At 38.0% G+C, this 20,538-nt stretch overlaps 1 protein-coding gene across 4 annotated transcripts in view; it reads right to left on the reverse strand.

Annotated features, from left to right (window-relative positions):
• The window catches only part of LOC112463850 (protein eva-1), a 156,817-nt gene that overhangs the window by 9,865 nt on the left and 126,414 nt on the right, over positions 1 to 20,538 (reverse strand). For all 4 annotated transcript variants that reach the window (XM_025030477.1, XM_025030478.1, XM_025030479.1 and 1 more), the window contains exon 6: positions 10,996 to 11,217. In XM_025030477.1, the coding sequence (XP_024886245.1) occupies positions 10,996 to 11,217 (222 nt within the window). The remainder of the gene's footprint in view (positions 1 to 10,995; positions 11,218 to 20,538) is intronic.

Consider the following 20,538-nt stretch of genomic DNA (forward strand, 5'->3'; position numbering starts at 1 on the left):
ATCACACGGCTGGTCTGCGCCGTCACCTGTTCACACGTCGCGGGACATTGAACACTTTACGACCAGCTGTAATGTACACGTGTTAATATGTTACGTGCAATTTCGAGGTCACGATTTACGATTCGATACGTGGCGTGTGTAGAGCAGAGAGCTTTTTTCGTACCTTGTTCGCGGAATATTAAAGAGAAAATAAAAAGACATAATATGTATGCTCTATATGTGAGAGAATCCAATAATCTTTCAAAAGGTAATTAAAAGAGAAGAATTAAAAAAAAATAATAAAGAATAATACTAAAATTTTTGTCTCTCTTTTACAACATTCGGCAAAATATTCGCCGAATAAATTAATGTATATTTTACAATGCGGAATAAACACGACATTATGTAATGTTTTAATGTCGACACAATTTGTATTTAGATATTTGAAAAAGATTAAGAAATTAATATTAAATATTCACCATTCAATACTTGTTTAATTTAATTTAAGAAATAGGAAAATAGCAAAATGTTGATTTCTCCATTATATAGCAATCACTTTATCGGTCTAATAAATAAATAACAGATAAGCTACTCTCAGATTAATGTTTCTTTCTACAGGATTTGCAAGATTCTGTTTAATGAAATAATTACTCACACACACACGTCATTTCATTTAACTAATTGCAACTTCGGGGAAAGACTTAGCGCTTCATCACCAAGTAATTAAACGAGCGCGTCATAAATCTGCGGTGATAGAAAACCTAGGTGTAAATCCGCTACTAAAACACGTCGGACAACGACGCTCAGAGGCAATAAAGCATCGCGCACGTTGTGCTCGTCAAGGCAGAAGCCCGATCTCTGTCACCGTGCGAGTCAACTAAAATTCGAGAGAACGGTTGCCACCTAATCGACATTCGATGGCTCGTCCTAGTGTTAGTATATTGACTGTGGATCGATCATTGGCGCAGCGACCCCTAACGAAATAGTCATATCGCTCCCAGCCCTGCTACTAATGTCAACATCAATCACTAACAGCGGCTATTAATCGTGCCTCAAAGTTTGCGTAGAGACCAGCGTAAGGACTTTGCATTCGTGAGAGATCAGCTGCAAGATATTCCGCTCTTCAAATTGGCTAAGTCTGTAAATGTTCTTATCATGCTTGTTTACTTGGGAAACAAGATATACTCGTAAATCCGTGCTCAATATCTTATACGCTACCAGGACAAAATAAAGGGGGTTTTCATGGAAAGTCCTCGCCTTTTATGACTTTGAACGGTCGTGGTCATTCCCTCTTGGCCAATTCTTCAATTAGCCAAATAAATGAACTTATTGCCGCTTTAGCTGTACGGTAATTGAATCGCTCGTTAATTTTCTTTTATCGTTTTAATTACCAGAAAGGCAACAATTGTGACTTTATTTCATTGGCGGAGTGATACAATATTACATTAAGATACAACAACGAGTGCAACAGTTACAATAAAAGAAATTATTGGAGTTAACATAATAGTAGTTAAGATTGTAACAAATTTCATTGCTTAAATTGGTTTGCGAAGTTTGCCAGTGATAAGAACTCGATACGAGGATCAACAATTTCCCTTTACGAACTTAAAAGTTTCACTTCAAAATAGTTCACGCGGTAGGTATTGATGTCGTGACAGCTGTTCGATAATTGCTTTTGCATCGACAGCTTTCCACCTAGTTTGGAGACGAGAGAGAACAATCACCAAACTTACTAAATACTATAACGTACAACGTTATTAACTGATTGACAATGACTTCGCTGTTGACGATTGCTCCGTTAAACTCGGCCAGATATTTATTAGTTATTATCGGGGGTACAGATGTTTACGAATAAAAGCAGCTAAAAACTATTCTCTCGGAAAGAATGCTTTAAGAAAAATAACATAGAAAAAAAATAATAAAAATAACTTCTCATTGTATTCGTGTAAAGTATAAAATTGCAATATTTCTTTGAAAAAAATTAAAGTTTTACTTCCATTCTTTAGATTATTATCGATTTTTTATCTTATTACTTATCTATGCTTATCGTAATTAAAACCGCCGAGATTGCTCAATTTATCGAATATAAATAATTGATAATTAAAATTTTAAAGTTACATCACAAGATCCTCTCCCTCGCATTGTAAAAATAATTCTAGATGAGTCTCTCGTAGAATAAATTTTACAATGGTAAAAATTAGGGGAAAAAATTTCGCTGCAGCGAACGAAGAGGAAGGGACCGAGGATAAAACCAAATTTTATTCCATTTTGACGGTACGAGAGCATCTTTATCTTAGAGAGCCGGAGTTAAAAGGCCACGGCGTCGGCGTAGCCCGCTGCGCTGGGTCGGCCAGCAAGTTAAAAATGTAAATAGAAGGGAAAGTAAAGTTCTACGTGCCCTGAAAGCTCTCATCAAGCTGTGTAACTTTTACTTAAGCGATTTTGTTCTACCTGGCGCCGTATTATACTCACGCTGTACAGCTTGCCAATGCGGGCTTACAAACGATATTTAATGAGCCACAGTAACCTACTTTCCTTAGTTTCATTGATTTTAGCAAGAATTATCGTTTTACTTATTTTATATATATATATATATATATCTCTCTCTCTCTCTCTCTCTCTCTCTCTCTCGTTCGCTCGCTTTCTCCCCCTCTCCTCTCTTTCTATCGTCCCTGTTCAAATCTACTTAATATATAATACCTATAAATAACTAAGGACTGCAATGTAACTTTACACTTATAATTTATAATTTAAGACATGATTCGTTATTTCTATTTCATTCTATCTCGCATTTTCCCCGGTTACAGTTGAAATATGAAGAATTGGGTAAAGAGTTGTAAATTACGCGCTCGAGAAACACGCCGGGTGCACCATCCTACGGTGAGCCAACACGATTCACTTAATTAGTTACGTCAAGACAACGGCGAAACACGATAACTTAAGATTGTCCCCAGACATTCCACTCGATTAAAGCCATCCAATTTCAACGCTAAGTTTTATCATTGTTTGCCGGCTAATGTACAGGAATGGCTGCGGCCCTAATGCGCGAAACGTGCCGTTTCTTATCTTATCTTGACTAAAGACGAAATATGCGCCGATCCTCATTTGTCTGTGTCGGCAGTACAATTCTGACTGGTGTTCTTCGTTGTCGCCTAAAACGGTGACACCCCACATTTACACAATATCCGCTTATCACACTATACGTTACGTCGTAGCAGTAAATTTCAAATGATCATTAGCAAACTTAATATTAATTTAAGTGAGCATTTTCAAACAATTAAACAATAGCCAGATTGTTAGATTATTATATTGCGCAATTAGAATTAGGTCTGGCTAAAGAACTCTGCATTAATTCACAAGTTTAAATGTACGTCCAAGTGTATAATATAATTCAATTTCTATGCAAGATTTTTCCAAAAAAGTTAAAGAAAATCATTTAAATCTATTTATTAATTCGACTTGTTAAATTACATAAAATTATCAAGTATGGTTACGTATTTTATTGACCTACTACACGTAATTCAAGATGTTCAAAATATTGAATTTGTTACTTTTGTTTCTATGGTTTCTATGTCTCTTGTGGTTGATACAAGATGAGTTTCGATATTTAAATATTTGCTCAACTACTTTAATCACAATCAAATTAATATTTTCATTCAAGTACAAATATACTAAAATTAAAATTAAAAGACTCAAATATAAATCTTCATTGCGGCTATTAAAATGCTTCCATGGTTCCGTAAGCATTGACTTTCCTACCATCTAATAGGATTTGAGATGTAATTTGCATTTCCCGATTCTAGTTGAGAAAGTGCATCAAAGAATTCGATCCGCTTACACCGATTACCGGCGGGTCAATTTAACTCCATTTTTAATATCGAACAATTCCTCGCGCGATATCACTAATCACTATCCTGGGCGGGGAAGCTCAATTATTAAATCCGCCGATCTAATCGACCGTGAGAGATTACGAGACGTGACGCTTGTCTGCGCCTAAGAACTTCGCAAATATTTTGTTCCACCTGAGCCAGTAAGTTGGAATCGAATGTGTCAAATTTATTCGGCGTTCTAAAGAAAGTAAGACGCGGGAAAGTTCGAGCAGATTTTCCTCTTCGATGTCAGAGCACGATTTATATAATCTTCTCGCCAGCAGTTCATCCAATGTATTTTTTAATTCCTTTCGCAAAGTCTTACTACGTTCTATAATACACATCTGATCCGTGATATTCTTATTTTTGGAGCGCTTGTTTTTTATAATATAGATGCGATATTTAGTCTTAATTGAAGTTTCCATTTTCGTACACGTATCTAAATAGAATATTGAATATTTCAGCGCATCCGTCCCGCAAACCAAATCGTCGTTTCTCTCTTGATCCCCTTTACACACGATGCAAATTCATGTAATTTATTCGCGAAGTTTAATTTCGTTCTGACTTGACGAAGACTTGACAAACGGGTAAAAGAATATAGTCATGTCTTGGGAAGAGAGTGTACTCGGTCATTATCTTTAATTAACGGCACGATAGAATCTACGGTGCCTTCGATAAAGTTTGCAAAGCCTGCGAAGTAAAACGTGTCGTTGACGGCGATTCATGCTGAAATTGAACGAGAGAGAAAGATAGAAACAGAGACAGAGAGAGAGAAAGAGAGGGGGATGGAGCGAGAGAGAGAGAGAGAAAGAGAGGGGGATGGAGCGAGAGAGAGAGAGAGAGAGAGAGAGAGAGAGAGAGAGAGAGAGAGAGAGAGAGAGAGAGAGAGAGAGAGAGAGAGAGAGAGAGAGAGAGAGAGAGAGAAAAAGAGAAATAGGGATTACTTCGCCAGACGCAAAGTCAGGTTCATAGGTTTTTCATCGCTCACATATCGTAGCCCATCAGGTGGCATTAACTTTATCTGAGATTTTTTCCCCCGATAGTTCGACGTCCCCTTTCACCTTTAATCTCGGTCGGTGCACATCCGGCGCGTCCGATATTCCGCACCGCCGGCACGATGCGCAACCTTTTCCCCATGAACGATCACCGTTTCAACCCTTTTTGCGTAGACGGTGAGTAGAAAGACCCCCGGACGAAATCTTGATCAAAGGAAAAACTGATCTTGACGGAAGTTTTAAACGCCAATACAGACTGTCACAAAATGCCGGAGACGCGCGACACGCGTCTGTTATATTCGTATCGATGAATGTAGAAAGAACATACGGAATATTTCATTTTAATGAAAATAAATTTTTATAAACATAATTTTACTAAAGTATAAAAATTGAGATGTTTCAAGTAAGGAAATGGCAAATGCTGTTTTTTATTCAAACGTAAATTTTTTTTATATTATAAAAGCGACAATATTTACGCATAAAATTTTACACGTGGATGACCTTTGAAGGATCTTAGGTCAAGCTATGGTATTTCGAAATTAAGTCAAGGATGCATGATGATATGTTGAAATGAGCCACAACTTGTTCTCTTACACGTAGAACATATTCATAGAAAAGTTTATATTGTATATGAGACTGGTATCGAGTTGACGAGTTTAGTTATTCATTGATTTCGAAAGTACAAGACGAAACTTTCTCTCGGGTAGTAGACAAAGTATATAAGGAAAATCGAGAAAAACGAGGGAGAGACTGTCGACCTTACAGGATTGGATAAGATTCTGGAATGCGTGGGATATTGCCTCTCGGTGGCAAGCTATGTCGACGTCGCTCGTCGCTGTGTCTGCACCGGTGATAGTTTTCAGGAACGTACACAGAGTCACCGTCATAAAAGCGAGATTTCTTTTGTACTCGAACTCGGAGTTGCAATTCACAATCCGAATATAACGAACGTTGCGCATTCGCGCGTGTACGGTCGAGAAATTATATGATTTCGGACTAAAGCCAGTAAAGAGCAGGTGCGAGCGCTTTTAATTAGAAGCTTGAATTACATGCACTGACGGCGACACGTATACTCCATTCGGAGGTCTTGTGGCAGAACCACGTGCTTAATCGGCCGGTTTCCACTGAAATTTTGCGATGCTGCAATGTAAATGTTCGTATACCTCGAATAAGTGAAGATTGCAAATTAACACTTCTCTCTCGTGTGTGGCTCTTAGTTGACCCATTTTATTTCTCGAATAAAAGGAAAATATACTTAACGAGGTAAAAAAATATTGATGTGCTTTAATTATCCTGCTGGAAAATTAATTAACCTAGTTTCGGAACATTTAGTAATAAGTAAAACCATTGTTGGAAATATCCGAGTTCGAATTTGCACAATAATACAAGGATTAATAAAAGAGGTAACTGGAAATAACTCATTTATTCGTTAGGTACGTTACCAATATGTTCGCAAATGTACTTGTGCATATTTTACGTTGCTCGATCTATAAAATGCAAGAATTCGCGTGATACTAATCATCCAATTTCGTAAATCATTATGGACGTTTAAAAAATAATATCTACTGATAATTTATTTTTATCTTTATTGACCAGATTGTATTGTATTGCTCGTAAATTTCAATATATTTATATTCACTTAAGGAACAGATTTATACGAATCTTTCGCGTGACGTGTAACAGATTTCACGTGGTGAACTTTAATACAATATTTATCTCCCTTCTCCGATCTTATCTTTCATTCTTTGCTTTAGGACATCTTTGCTGTCTTTCCTTCAATTTATACAGACCGGTAGGGACGCTAAACGAACGAACTAAACGTCGAGTTTTTGTGTGTCTATATATGTACAGACATTGTCTCCCTGCTGTCTGATTGCGTTTACACGTGACCGGGGTCACGTTGAGAACGAAGAAGAAGACCGAAGAACGCGTGGGTGGCCGAGGGCGAGATCGGACTTTTCATCTTTTATAATTAATTTCGAGCAAATTTGTCAGCTTTTTAAGATAATCTTCATCAAGATAACCCTAAGCCATTTTCCGTTAGTGATTAAATTAACTTTATTAATTTTCTTTTACCCGAAGTTTTACATTTCTGTTTTTCCTTCGATCACACACAATATGCTAATAAGAAATTAATCCTGCAAACTGATAGTTCAATCACACACTTTGTTGCCACGAAAAACACGCAGTTTTCATTGTACTTCAACAACACTCCAAATGAAATTAAAAGAAATTTTTACAATGCAAGATATTTTACATGTATCTCTTTTAAAGATATTTAAGGAATTGAAAATCTTTAGATATTTAAAGACATTTAAAGATATCATTGTAATACATGGCTATATTGTGGTAACGTTTATCGTGCTTTAGAAACATATAGGAACGACTGGAACGCGGTATCTATCACGCCCGAACATAATAATTATCATTATGCGTCAATGACATAAATTATTACATTTAACATCCCCGATTATGTTAAGTCAATTATTTCGTTCGCGCAGGTTTATTTCGTTGAACGATAACGCAATTTCGATAATCTACGGCGGGCATCAAAGCGACGCACACGGCGCAGTCATTACGCGTTGGCGTCTCCGCGCGAAGACAATGCGGAGATGAGGGTCTCTTAGCGCACCGCATTATACACGCCTCGTCGACGAACTCATTAAAGCCACCGACCGCGCCACGTAACTGGAACCCGGAATAACCCCATTCGAAAACTCGAGGGGGATGCACGCTTCTCTTTCTCGCTCAGAATAATCGTTTAGGATTTGCAGTCAGTTAGTATATATATCTATAATCGTTTGGATCGTGCAATCTTGCAATAATTTATGTAACGACACTGATACAATTGGAAGAATAATTTGTTAATAATGAATAACTTGTCGATGATCCATTTCTTCTGTTTTTCTCTTTTAAACTTTTGCCGACGTGTTAAAATTATGCTACTTTAAAAACACAGCATTCGAATATTAATCAATGTTTGATAGATGCACATTGTTATAGAATATAGATCTATATTAATTTCTCTCTTTCTCTCTCTCTCTCTCTCTCTCTCTCTCTTTCTCTTTCTCTTTCTCGAAATTAACGATTATAACATAATTAAGTGACGTATATGCGCATGTGTTACAGTATTTTTTTAAATTAAAAGAATATTCTCGAGGGTTAACAACAACACGTTAGAAAAAGGAGGATATTTATAAAGTTATTGACAGCTACGGATATTACACTGAAAAAAGCCGCGTGGACTCTGAGGCAGCAACTCTTTTTTCAGGAGCTGAGAGATTTTTTTTTTATTAATACAGTGACTAGTCTTACCTATATACTTCTATACTTCTTCGTCATATGTTTAAAAATCTATAAAAATTCTTTTATTTTTATCCTATCATATTTTTTTTCATTCATAACTTCATCGCCCTTAATTAATATTCTATCATCTCAAATTGTGGCTCGAGGATATAAACCCGATATTGGTGGCCGAGATTGAATTTCTCGTTTACTCGCATACGATGTTTACCGCATACAATGAGATAACAAATAATATATTATATATTACATACGCTAAGATATATTTTATTACCATCACATATCTATGTTACACGCGAATTGAATACAATAGATTACCGATACATTAATCTGCTTTTGAACCAATTTAGCCTTATCGGTATTTTTATCTGCGGACATGTGCTTCTGAATTCCTGTTTTAGCTGACCTATAAATACGTAGATAAGAATATCGTGTGGGGTAAACAGATTTGAGATACCGAAGTGATATTTTAACTTCCTCTCAGCGAGATATAAAAATTTTGATGCGTAACATCTTGATGCGTAAGCTTTGTCAGTGAATCACTACAATTCAGTAAGATGCCATATTTCGAATGTTCCATTCAATAGAATAACAGATGTTCATGAATTCCCTACTACCTTATTTTTATCTCTTCGTACCTTTCCCTATATATTATTCTAATGTATATTCCTTCTGTGTTGCTTTTCACTTTGCCGAAGCCACCGAAGTGAATAACCGAGGGCAATAGCGAATGAGTCAACGGACCCACAAAGCAAAGGTGTCAGCGAGAAGTGTTCGAGTGAATGCATATCCAATTACAGTACTGTGCCCGGTCAGGCGATCTTTGAGAAGCTGAACTTCTAAACCGATCGACTTACCTAATTTCTCTCGGCTTTAATGAGTTGGTTTCACCCTTCCAACCGATGAGACGGTCGGTTTATCCCATTAATCGGGCTTAGTAGAGAAATCCTATATCTAATAGAATAGGTAATGGCATTTTACAAGGTTATAGGTGCAACGACAAAAGCGAAAAAACTCCGTCGTGACAGGGCTGAAAACGTTTAAATGCGTTTCGAGATGCGTTCGACTATAAATATCGAGATGAATCGTTCGAGTGCATTGGCCTAAATACTGAGCCGCGTCACTGATGCATGGCGGACCGAGCATAGAGCTGCATCACTGACGGGACACGCCGCGGCTTAAATATCGAACGGAAAAAATTACACGGGACTGAAAGCGTTAATGAATGGTGATGATAACAAGGGTTCGCAAAAATGCCCTCGTTGCATGCGACGCTAATAACACCAGTCCTGTATAACGCTGCTGGCGAATTCGCATAAAAAATAAAAAGCGGAAGAGAAAACGCTCGGAGGCGAAGTGAATATAAAGCGGCTGGATGCTGCCGCTCTCTCCGGCCGTGCTTTTCATCGAGCTGGTAAAAGTAATTTCATTGCGGACATTGCTATACAGGATATAAAGTTACGTACATCCGGATACTTCCGGCAATGAGAGCGACTTTAAGACGAGCGCTTTGCTTCCCACGTTTTATACGGTACGCAACGCGATAAGAGCGTAGGAGAAGAAGAAAAAAGAAACGGAAAAACGTTTCAATGCGTTGAAACGTCCCTTGCTGTGAAAAGAACGGAAGCGTAAAAATGGACTTTAATACGCCCCTTCGTCGTGCTGTTCGTCAGCGCCGCGATAAAAAAAAAATTAATGCAGCTCAGAAAAACAAAAAAATCCGAGCTGCATTTTTTTTCCCATTTGCATGTTCAATTGTCAGAATGCCATTTTAAACGTAATTTGTATTACATATTAAATATTATATTATTGTTCACACCATTGTTCCGGGACAACGCATCTCATAAGCATATACTTTCGGCTTTACCTTTTCATTGTTCCCTTTTTCCACACGAATTCGTGGGAAGATAATTTTATTATGTAAAAATGCGTTATGCATCGTGACAACGCAGTTGTAGACGTAGTGAAATGTACAGTATAAATGGATCCCACGTTGATGTCCCGGCGCTCGCGCCGGGATTAATTAGTCATGGAAATAATAATTTACCTCGTCATCCGCAAGTAATTATACAATTATGCGGTTATTTATAAATGAGTAGAATTAATCAATTGCTCGGATAACGCTTTGGAACGGAGAACTTGCCGTAATATATTTTCATAATCCCAACACGGAAGCCGGCTAATCGCCTTTAGCACTCACGCGTATTACCTGGACGCAACTTCCGCCTGATAATGTCTAATATATATACGCACGTCGGTCGGTGTGTCAAATGCAGATCGATCATGAGCAAAAGCACAGGCATGCAAAAATACAATCGTGCGAGGTGCGTGCAAAAATTTCGCATACCATTTACAAATGAAAAAAATATCTTGAAACAAGGAGAATAGAAATATTATGGAATGGATAAAAAAATAGGTATTATTTGCAAGTTTGCTTGTTAAAAAGTTTAGCATGCGCAAAAATAACTCGGCTGCATTTTCAGGAATAAAATAATATAACAAGAACACGCGTATTATATATATATTTTCTACAATTACAATATATTACATATAAAAAAATATAGATCATATTTTTCTCATTTTAGAAAGAGAAACAAAGTTGTAAAAATAACTTTCTTCCATGTGTAAAAATTAAATTATATAAGAAATATCTGAAACTATTTAAACCACGTATTTAAGCATTAAAATGTGCGTGATTCATTATCACCGGCTTATTACTATCTCGCTCTTGTACAGAATAAAACGTTAGATATGTATATATTACATGCAGTTGAAATACATTTGCTGTAATGGAACATGCGCTTTTCTTAAGTAAGAAGCGAAGAAACAAACCGCTAGGCGGAACTCACCGTCGTTGTTGGTCCGTGCGCGAGGTGGGGATGAGCTGACGGTCGGAAAATTTCTCGAGACATTGTCCCGCGGTGGCGGCTGCGGTCCTTCGAGGTTTGGACTGGGGCTGAATTCGGCCCTGAAGTCCGCCCTGTCGAATCCTTCCTCGAACTCGTGCATCAGCGCCAACTCGTCCGCCTCGACCTCGCCCTCGAATTGCTCCCGTAGCACCGATCTCGGAACTGCGGAATGGAAAAAGGGAGTTCGAAGTCTGCTCGCTGTGTAATGGACTCCATCAGCAACACATCAAATATACATAGAGGAACGTCGTTTTGTACAAGATTTGCCGATATAAGGAAAGAATCCGTCGACGACGACAGTCAACGATAAAATCATTTCCGCGTCGGTATTGGTTTCCGTTAAAAGCCTGCGATTGAAATTTGAGACGGAAAGTGCATGTTTCATGAGCAAAAAAATTACGTAAAACGAGAAAAAATCCGGATTCGACCATACTTTCCCGCTCGTAATTATTTAATGATACGCGAGTATAGGTACACTTAATTCCGCGTTTTATGTGACATCGCGGCAAGATGCTGCGACGAGCAGGCTGGATTTTATTATATTCAACGACTCATTTACGAGTGCGAGTGCGAATGCGGAAAATGCGAAATCATTCGAACATTCGAATGCATCCTTACCTCTCAAGAATTCCCGTGGCATTCTATTCCGCGTATTCTGCGCGCGCTGCATTCGCGTCGAGCTAAGTTCGCACGAATTTATGCGATGGCTTCCAGAGCGTTCGTTCTAAATGCACGTAAAAGCACGCGGATGAGCGTCAATCGCGCATCAAAATGTAAAACGTTAACGTTATGCGCGATGGCAAATAAATCCACTTCAAGATATGTGGGCGCAGTCGGCTAATATCTGGCCAGCAATAACGTTGCATTTGCGTTACGCGTGCGCGCACGTTGTGTATCGAATCGGAATGAAATGCTACCGATCGTTGTAAGTGATACGCAATCGTTATCGTTATCGCGCTTACACGGTGCTGTCCATTTTTCATCGCACGTGTGGCGTCGCCGCGCTTGCAATAAACCTCACGGCCCCGCTAGGAGTATGCTCGTGAATTTGCGACGTGAAATAGTTTCGTTGCGATCGCGAAATAACATTTCGAGGTAAAATGTAAAGATATATGTGATATTTTGAGAAACGACGCCGATCGATCGAGAATTTTGCAAGAGCGGCAATCGTGGATGGCGATCACAAAATCTATATACATATATGCCCAAATGTAGCGCAAATCTAACTCATGGTATTGGTTTAAATTTCATCCTCTAACTTTCAACAGTGCCCATCTAATATTTTGTACATTTTTTCTAAAATAAAATTAAAAGCTCGATATTTTAAATTTCTATCCAGTCTCGTATATTTATTTTCTCTCCTAAGAGAGTCCCAGGCTTCTAAGAGAGAGAGAGCCAGGTCTTCCAAGATAGCCCAAGAAAATTTCTTCAGGCTGATTAGCTAAGAACGTCAGTCAGTAAATAAACTTGCAAGATATTCACCGAGACACTCTGCGTGAGGAGAACACGGCTAAACTCTTGGCAAAATCTTGCTAGCCTCGCTTTAAAATAATTTCCATCATTTCGCCGGAAAATTTCCGCATGATAATCTAGAAGCGCGCACAGCACCCGCGGGCCCGTTCACCGAATTAAAGGCAAATGACGCGACTACATAAGCGAGTGAGCCGGCGCGGACGACGATGTAGCTTGTTTACTGCAATTAATAATTGTAATTTAACACCAATTCTGCGGCAGTACATGCTGCCGCAACGAGTTATACCCGGTCTTGGCGCCTGGCGCCCGGCGCCCTGCGCGCTCGGCGCGTTCGTGCGCGCGGAACGCTCATGACGCTTTAAACCGAGCGAATACATTATGACCCGCGTCCACGTATAATGGAACGGAGAAAATGCGGAGGGCGGAGAAGAGATGCGGTTGAGCTACCACCGCTATTGCCACCTAGTGCAACATTATGCGCGAAGTATTGTGGAAAAATATCATTTTCCCGACCATTCTACCGCAAAAAGGTATTCAAGCGTTATATTATTCAATAGTAACAATAACATTCGGGCAGAAAGCAATTTCAAAATTAATACCACACTATCGAGTAGATTTGTTCATATAATATCAAAATTAATTTTTACGTTGGAATTTTATATATTAAAACATAAAAATGTATATTGCTTCGTATATTTATATTCCTTTGAATATTTAATTACTTTAAAAACTCTAGTAAATTAAAAATTGATAATGCATATTTATGTGAACTGCGTTTCATCACTTTCATTAATTTAAGAACGGTTTAAAACTTTTTAAGATAAATCAAACTTTTTATGCGAGAAAAAGCTCAAAAACTAATAATATCCTATTAATTAATTATATCACGCGATTCCAACTTGATGTACTTAATTTTTTTTTTTACTTAGATCATTAATTTATAAAGAAATAACAGAATTTTCGTTGCTAAAGTATAAGAATGCTAAAGAACACAGTAATGACGCATACAGATGAGGTGTAGCTTACTCGTGGCAATTAATTACAGTAATTTAACACCAATTTCGCGGTACAGCTTGCCGTAAATGCGGGTTAAATTTACTTTGAGTCGGTACACCGATGCTTTAATCTGTGTGTGGATATATTAGAACCCCACCACAAGCGAGAATAATATAACAAAGGAAATACTCCGGCAAGATGCGCCATTGCAGGTGCCATGCACGCAAATTGATGAAATAATTACTTATCGCATGATCGTCGAATTATTGTGTCGATAGTTACTGGCGTTGTCTTACACACCATACCTATGACTTGTGAAAATTATTTGACTTTTATTACAGCGATATGTCAGTCTTCTTGATAGCCAAGAATGAGTTAGATCAGTATCAGGAATACCGAAGCTCGTTAGCGCATACCGTAGTTATCATTAGCTTAACGTAGGTCGTCATAATAACGTTGCGCTGCCTCGCTCATCGGCCGGGATACAGGATAGAGGATGTTAGCCACGGTCAGCAGCAATAATAATGAGAACCAGCAATTTGCGACGTGCGAGGCTTTTACCACTTCGCTGCTCTCTTGAGGGAGCATTAATTTATTATGCTGAAATTGTCATACCTGTGTGTATAGATCATACTCGCATTCATGCTCGCATTCATAATAAAATGTTGGCATGTACAAATGCACATATAAATTAACCGCGAGTATTTAATATCACGCTTATGAAACTCTGCCCTCTGTCTCTCATTTCTTCTTCTATTTCAATATTCATCAAGTAACGTAATATTCTTAAATGGTGGAAAAATTGTGGAATTAAATTGATAACCGTATGTGTGTGTATGTGTATATACATATATATATTGTTTTACATTATTTCGCGGAACATCAATTGGAAGGTAATGACGTTCTATATTAATCCCTAATCTCGATTTTGTAAAAAATTATTAAATCAAGATTTAACTGTTCATATTATTGAAGAACAAAACCCGCAAAAAGTTGCCGATTATCCTCATATTGACGCAAATTGGGTTTAATTGACTACGTTCCGTCTCACTATAGTTCGTGAATCACAACGTTCGTCTCGTTAAATCGGGAGGTCGCAGCGGTAAAGCCTTCAATGAGTCCATCGTGGAGACGGCTGGAATAAGGGCGGAAGGGGCTTGGATAGCAATAATTGTTCCCCGAAGTCCCATCAAGGAGATATATCGTATGGACCTTGGCAAGGCTAGAGACATCCTAAATTTTGCAAGTCTCTGCGTCGCGACGCGCTAATAAGACCTCTGTAATGCACGAGAGGTTCTCTCAATCTTGCTTGACGCGAAAGGGGGCCCATGTAAGTCGACGGAACGATGAAAGGAATTTTGAGATCAGTTTAAGCTCCGCTACGAGCCACTCGTCGACAGAGAAGCCAGAAGTGGTACAAGTGGCAGCGAGATGCAGATTTACATGGAAATGTCTTCCATCTGAACGACTTTTCATTTTCGACGTCTGAGTACTGTACAAGGGATCATCAACTGTTCCCTCTTTGCAGCTAAGGTGTTGAAAACTTGATCGAAAACTTCAGTAAATTTAATCACGCGACAAACTGTGCGCCTAACAAATCGAGCACATTCATATTATATCAGAGACATTTAATTGCGTACAATAATATCGAACAAGAGAGTAAAATTAAACGGGGAAACGAATTTTTAAAACTATAAAAACGTAGCAAGAAAATCCATTTTTGAAAAAAATTGAGCGGATATTTTTGCCAGGATATCTATTTTTTGTTGTTTATTTTCACGCAAAAAGTCGACGCGCTCAGTATAAATGTATTAAAGCAAAATAGAATGGCGTTGCATGCTATTGGAAAAAAAATTTATCACAAATTGAAAGCGATATGTTATATGTATACGACATTGTTAAGCCAAATGCCGAACAGTTTTCTTCGCAGAATTTAAATTCCAAAGAGCCTGTATTAACGTCCTCGGTATTTAAAATTTCCAGATTAAATATCTCAACAATTATAGCTTCAATTAAATTTTCCTCAAGTTAAAGTCCACTACAGTCTAATTGGAAGCTAAGCTTTCTTTCCGCTGAAACTTAAGTAACTCGCTAATTAAGACATGGATAAGATTTTCCTCAAGAGGAAAACAAAACATCGAACTTAGAAAAAACCTGCTGCTGGTTTGAAAGCGAAGGTACGCAATAAAATGTAACGATATAACTTTTTAACTGAATAATGTAATAAAAACATCCTAATTACTTCTAAAGAAATTTTTACTGTTTTTTTTCTTCTTACTTTAAAGGGTTTACATTTTCCAAAATAAAAAATTGCAGTAAGTACTCGTTATAATGATCGCTTTACACCATGTACTCCGCGGGTTTTTTTTACGAGCGCTAAATGCAACACACTCATTATTGCAATGAGCCCCCTCGAGGTATTTCTCCGTTGTTCGCGGCGTATCTGTTACGGACACCGAACGTATTCAGCGAAATCGGATCGGTATTATACGAGACGACGCCTGGTAACGGCACGCCACTGATCTCGAATGGCCAGCAGGCTGAGTTGCGCTCACCGTTTCTCTGAAATTAGGAACGTATATGTACGAGCGAAAGGCTGCTTCGTTTGCATCGATGTTGTAGTTTGCAGTCGGATATTGCATATAGGCACGTCGCTTCGCACACTTCGTGCCTTTATCATCCGTTTCGCTGTCAGCACCGAGACGCCAACGCAAAACGATCGCCTTATAATAAATGTTGGAAATCTCGCCGGAAACACGTATCTTACAATTTGCGCGTAATCCGACGGAAATATTATTGAAAGAATTTCTCTACAAAATGTGCTATTTATGGAGATGAAGAGATTTCATAATATTCTCGATAATTTCGGTAGATTTAAATAGTAACATATACGGAAAAAAAATACTTGTCGAGAAGATATCAGTAATATTCCAGCGTACTTTCATAATGGATTTAGTGAATTTCATTTTTCGTCTATCGTGACAAATTTAAACACGCAATCGGCCTAGGGCCTAGACTGTCAGCTAAAAATCCATCAGACTTTACACAATGCTCGACTGCAGCGTGTTTTTTAATTGCGCCCGAAAACGTGAATAGAAACTCACGACGGGCGCCTCGCCTCGTCTCGTTCGCTTCGATGCGAGAGAAGGGTCTGAATGACATATCCGATAAAATGGAATCGCGCCTTCGGAAGCGATCGCGCGCGCGCGCGCGCGATAAATCTCCCCCAAGACTGACAAACGAAAAAGTTAAACGCCGTAATCGAAAATGTAGTATGTAAATCCCGGCGGTACGCGGGGAACACGCGCCCCGGCGGTCGTTTATCCGTCGCTATCGAAAATTTCACGCTCGTCGTTTTTTTTTCCAACCCAAACAACCCCTCGCTCTTGTCGTCCCTCGCGTTCCGGATCCTGTCAGGCCGGCCATGCTCTCCCGGAACAGGAGCGTTGACCACAGGAAATGCAAAATCGTTTTGTCACGTGAAAAAGTGCTAACCAGTCGACAATGGTGACCCCCGGTTTTATCGAGCGACCTTTCGCTCGCTGCCATCCGCCCGCGCAAATGATATTTACGCAGAAGTATAAAAGAGAAAGGGAGAAGGAAACACAGAGAGGGGAAGGACAGCGCGCGGATGCGGCTGCCAGGGCGTGTAAACGTGAGGATGATTAATGAAGAGCGATGGATCGTTCGCCCCGGTCGCCGAAAGACGAACGCGTTCCAGTCGCGGTTATTAATTACACGCTTTGCATGAAGCGATAAGAATAAAGCATCGATTGACTGTAAACGGAGAAAAGATAAAGAGAAGTTAATGTAAATTACGGTCAGGGATTAAAAAACGCGACGTTCGCATCCTTTTGAACGAAGCTTTTCCGCAAGATCATCATAAAAGTTTCCTGTGAATTCGAATAGAACGCGCCCTTTCTCCGTCTCCTCTTTCTTTGGAAGAATATACATCATAATTCATTTTCAAATTCTTCACATGCCTGCCTTACGAGGTATTAAATTCCTGCAGAATTCTAAAGAATCTAATGACCGTTCTTATCTTATTAATCGAGTCAATCATCCATCTTCATTCGTCGTTTCGCATAAGTATACTATAGCGTAATCATATAAAACAGAGGCGTGTGTTTCGATCAGAAAAGATCACGCAGAAAAGATCACGCACAAGAACTATTTTCATGTGTCAGTATTTCACACCGGCGTATATATAATTTGTCATTTCATTTACATTTTGTTCTATTTCATGTACTATACATGTCATTTCCCTTTTCTCTTTTCTTCTCTCGGTGCGCGGAACAAATTCTCTGCGGCAACGTAAAAGTGTTTTTATTCCGCTTCACCACATAAGCCCAGCATCATGTCAGATCTTAAAAATGCGCTCGAGTCCTCCTCATTTACTTCTAGCTATTTTACCGGCTTGACAAACTTCCATTAAATGTTTGATGCTCGGCGCTTTCTTGTTTTCTTAACTTAAAGCTTTTTACAGAAAATGCAATCGCTGTGGATTCAACAAATATCTTACAAAAACATTTGAATCCATTTTTGATATACACGCAGGATAGCTTTTCTTATTCTGTGTGTACAATTGTACATGTATATTTACCAGAAATAAGATTTTCTCTCCTCTGAATACCTTTCTCATTTTCAAAAATATAGTAAAAATATTTTGATCATTATTATACGACTACAATGTGTTTTCACAAATCATGTGCATTTGCTTCGTCTTATATTTGGGAAATTAGTTTTCTGTATCTATAATCAACGTGTCTAGCTTTCTGTATTTGTGACACGTTTCTTAGATTTATAAAAATGGATTAAAGACGGATTTTTAAGGATTAAAAATAGCTTAAAAAACACCTCTAGTATTTATTTGTTTTTCGAGTAGTAAAAACATTCCGCTGTGCGCATTGATTTAGAGATGCCCTGAGGGGAAATGAAAAAGAGTGTAAAATAACCGAAAGCTTGAATTGCAATTTTTACACAAAGGCTATGTGCGAGCGACAATATTGAGTAAAAACCAGGTTGCAGGTTGAATCCGGTCGTAGAATGTATTACATATGTAGTTTGAACGAGTATGCAAATACGTTCGCGGCTGGCTGTACACAGACCGAGGCTAGTTGTCCGAACAGGCACGGAGGCATACTACTCTCGTGCATTAACTCTTCCTATTGTGTTGGTAATAATATCTCGAAAATAAAATTGAGTTAAATAAAATTACGAATAATATTAAAATTTGAATGTTAAACTTTTAAAAGATTTAAGAAATATATTATAGAACTTTTAATACTATATATAATTCATTTGCCGCTCTCATTGATCAATATTATCGAAATAAATTTTTATTTCGGAATAACGATAACTGATGTATAAACGACGAATCATGATGAAACTTACGCGATTTTGCATTTTCTTATTATGACTACCGTATGCAGTAATGTATACTTTCCCCGAGAGTAGATTTCATGTTCAAAATGTTCAAATTGTATATGCGCAGACAGATAAGGATTATTCCTTAGCGTGTTTCGAAATGTTAGCTGGATCCTACAATACATCTTTTTCTTCTATTTTCTTTTTTAAAACATCCCTTCTGTTTTCTCCTCGCATCCTGCTTGTTGATGTTTGCATATTGTTGTTTGCATATTCATTCTGGATCCACTTTGTCGTACAATTACTACCGCCACACATACTACTACGTCCTCCCTGCCCTGTGCGATCCGCTCGAAATTCAATAGAGAGAATATACGAGAAAGTAAAATGCAATTGCTTGGCCGAAGGCATGTAGCGCGGGCTTTTGCGCGGGATACGTTATATGCAATAACTTTGTAATTATCGTCGCGAAGACACAAAGTGAAGGAATTACTTGCTAAAAAAAAAAACCTACTACTATCATCGGTTACTCGCGTTATCCACGCGAATTCCATCGCAAATGCATATAAATATTTCATTGTACGGCACAATTGTTTGTTTACGACACCTGATGCTTCTTGTAATTTCTATTTTTAACTTCATTTCTAATTATAAATAAATAATATTCTAAAAATCATTTATTTATACAAATCATTTATAAGTAATAATAGTCAAAAATAGTACTTCCAAACAAACTAGTAAATAATATAAATGACATATTGTAAATACTAAATATTAAAAAAAATAGGAATATAACAAGAGCAGGTATAGAAGAGAATGTATAAAATGTATAAAATAAAAATAACGATACGTGAATATATCAAATGTCCTCAGATAGATATAAAGTCTCGATATTTCGAATTGTTGAATTAAATCAGATATCAATGGATAACGTATACCATGTGTGCGTATATGTGTATAGCGGCTCAATTAAAAATATTGTCCACAAACTCGAAGTGTTCTATGATATCTGCACGTATAAAACGATATCGTTCTAGATATTTGGATTAACCGAAAAGTGATAGTCATAGTGACGTTATAATTATTACATATATAATAAATTCAAGATTTTTTCAAAAATATGAGTAATGTAGAATAATCATTAACATAAGTTCTTTCTCTCGTAGAGTACACGAATTAAATTAAAGTTCTCATCTGCAATTTCATGAATTTCGCAAATTACTTAATTGCAATTCGTAAATTCTTATTGCAAAATATTATAGCGCTTATGTGTAATTTAGTCACGTGTAAATTAGAAATTTTGCAAATTTTTATCGAGATCACACAATACGATAGTATTCTGTATGTAAAAGTGCATTAAAGATGTTGCAGAGAACGCGAGCGAACAATTTTTCGCTTCACTTCAACCACTTAACGGTTTCGCGCTGCAAAGTTCCTACACGAGCCACTGAGCCTTTCCATCCCGCTTCACGTAACTGGTGAGGGTGGCAAGCGATACACACATGTCAGCCGCCATCGTCGCGCTAGATGCGTTCATTTAGTGCTCAAAGGCAGGGAAAACTCAAATTTTTAATAAACCGCGGGATTTCCACCCCGGCTAAAAGTACACGAACCATACATATACATATATAGTCATCTCGCTCTCGT

The sequence above is a fragment of the Temnothorax curvispinosus genome, unplaced genomic scaffold, assembly GCF_003070985.1.
Source record: "Temnothorax curvispinosus isolate PA1 unplaced genomic scaffold, ASM307098v1 QBEX01013717.1, whole genome shotgun sequence".
Classification (NCBI taxonomy): domain Eukaryota; kingdom Metazoa; phylum Arthropoda; class Insecta; order Hymenoptera; family Formicidae; genus Temnothorax; species Temnothorax curvispinosus.